Consider the following 2,459-nt stretch of genomic DNA (forward strand, 5'->3'; position numbering starts at 1 on the left):
AAGTGATATACGAAGACGAATTGTACAAGAGAGTCTGTGTTAATGGTTCTGGAGAGAGAGCAATTTTTATTTGTTTTCTGAGGGATGACTATTCCAATATTATGATGAGAGACACTCGCAGAGGTCAAAAAGGGTTTAATTATGAACAAAGCTAGTTTCATTCGTGAACAAAGTCACTCAGAATCGGCATGCAAAGACCTGCCAGGAAAAATGGCCAAATCTTTGAAGCCAAAAAATGAGGAAATCATTTATAACTGATGAATGCAAAAGATCGGCCGAACTTATCTGTTTATTGGTGCATTATTTGATCTTTTCTTTTTTTTTTAGAATTCGAGAGTCTGATGGAAGTGAAAAAAAAAACGTTTTGAAAACTGTTTTAAGGAACCAATTACCTATTTTCCTATTATATAACGAATCATCTGTGATTATATATATGTCATTAAAGACTATTAAAAAGGGAGGGGAAAGAATTACATCACTAAAACTAAACAGTAATTTTCCCCTTTCAGAAGAAGATAAAAAAAAAAAGAAAGTAAACATAAACAGATACAAAATATTTACAGTTTACAATTCATTAAATAGATTCAAATGAAACTGCTATCTACAAGGAGGGGGGAGGGGGGGAGAAGGGGAATGGGATAGGGGGGAAAGGAGGGAGGTAGGTGGGACGGGAAAAAGAGATATATATAGATACAATACAAAAGGGAAGAGAAAGGAAATGTGTTGGTAGATATATCACAAGGCACAAAATAACGATTTGTTTTCAAGTCCCAGGAGTGAGAAATGGGATCGAGAATATACATATGCAACGAGAGAAAAGATTAAAACAAAGCATATCACTAACATTAAAAACGTTTCTCGTGTTCTTTGACATTGATGAGGAAGAGCAGACTGTATGTGAATTATCACTATATTTACTTCATTAACCAATTGTCTGATTCTGATTCTAACTTAATTAGACAAGGTGGGATTCTTATAGCATGGCCATTAACAAAGTATCTTTTCAGTGCATTTCGGATTCTTTGGGAGATGAAGTGGCCACGCGTCTTACTAAATGATGCTTTTCTTTGCTTCATTCAAAGAAAAATTATATATATGGAAGGTGAAAACGACTTTAAGGATGAATATGAAGGTAAGGAGGTTGATTTACGAGAAAAAAAGTGACGGTGAAGTAAGGAAACTGTTCCGTCTTGAGCGATGTTATTTTCTGATGACATCGTCCATTCGTTTTCTTGGTTTTCGTTCGCACTTGAAAGATGGAAAGGGACGGACCGGAAACCGGGATTTCGAGAGAAGGAGAAAGAAATGAGAGAGAATTATATATAAAAACGGGGGGAGATTTCTTGTCTAAATATCTCTCCTTCTCCCGACTCCCAAGGAAGAAGGCGGGACGAACATGAAGACCGGACACTAAAACTCCCTTCCTTCTGTCTTCCGCTCCCTTTTATCGTCGTCATCATCATGTCCTGTCCGCTTCCTCCTTCGGGGAACAGAGGAAGAGGCGGCGATAAGTGAGTGCCTCTTCCACCTCTTACTCCTCTTCTCTTCTTCGGTTGAGTCTCCTTCGTCGGTTGAAGAGCGAACTGAGGCCGGGGCGTGTCCGGCCTCGCTTAGGACCTGCCTCCTCGGCTGCCTCCTCGGCGGGCGCCTCCGCCACAGCGGCGGGCTCCTCCGCTACGATCTGCTCCTCTGCGGCGGCCTGCTGGGCTTCTGTGGGAAAGGCGGCAGTGCGTCAGAATCTCTCTTGCGGCGAAGGGATACGTCAGGAATAAGTCAGGTTAGTTTACGGTTCTCTTGGGGGCGAAGTTGACTGGGGATTGAGCTTAAAAGAAGCGTTAGTCCGAGTGGTTTGTTTGAGGAGTCAAGTACAGTTCGTCCATTGGCTTCTTTATCACAAGGTGTGATAGACATTAATTGCTGAGCTGATGAAAATGCGAATGCACATCTGCTTAAGAATTTTATGCATAGAAGACCGTTTAAGACGGTTTTCTCATTTAAATGATAAGATAAACTGATATACATATGAATTCTTTATGAGTACATTATTAAGGAAAATAGTAGGGAATTGCAAGCTAAGTAAAAAAAAGTATACATATTGTCAGGGAATGAATACGGAAGCAAGCCAAGAATAGAGATTTGAGTGAATTAGGATATATACCTTTTACAGACAAGGATTTAAAGACGAATAGTAAATATTCTACACACTATAAACAAGTAAAAGGAGGATTGTGTGACTAAGAGCCACAGAGTGTTTTTTATGCAGTTTGAAGTGTTGAGTCAAGAAAGCAGTCGTAAGCCAATAGTACAGGGTCGAAAGTGTCTCGAGTTTATAAGGAAAAAAAGGGCCTTGTAGCCCATAAAAGAGGCAAAAAGAGCCTGAAAGTCTTCGAGAGAAAGTCTGATGAACTGAAAATGTCATCTTACAGGAATGGGTGTGGTAGGATTTTATGAAGCGTCGG

The 2,459-nt window shown here is 40.0% G+C and overlaps 1 protein-coding gene across 1 annotated transcript in view; it reads right to left on the bottom strand.

Annotated features, from left to right (window-relative positions):
* LOC119594366 (mucin-19-like) overlaps positions 1-2,459 on the bottom strand; it is a gene marked incomplete in the record, with an annotated part of 65,581 nt that continues 63,122 nt past the window's right edge. Inside the window, 1 exon segment of the mRNA XM_037943426.1 lies at positions 1-1,710. Coding sequence (XP_037799354.1) covers positions 1,532-1,710 — 179 coding nt within the window.

This window comes from Penaeus monodon, chromosome 33 (assembly GCF_015228065.2).
Source record: "Penaeus monodon isolate SGIC_2016 chromosome 33, NSTDA_Pmon_1, whole genome shotgun sequence".
In the NCBI taxonomy this organism is placed as follows: Eukaryota; Metazoa; Arthropoda; class Malacostraca; order Decapoda; family Penaeidae; genus Penaeus; species Penaeus monodon.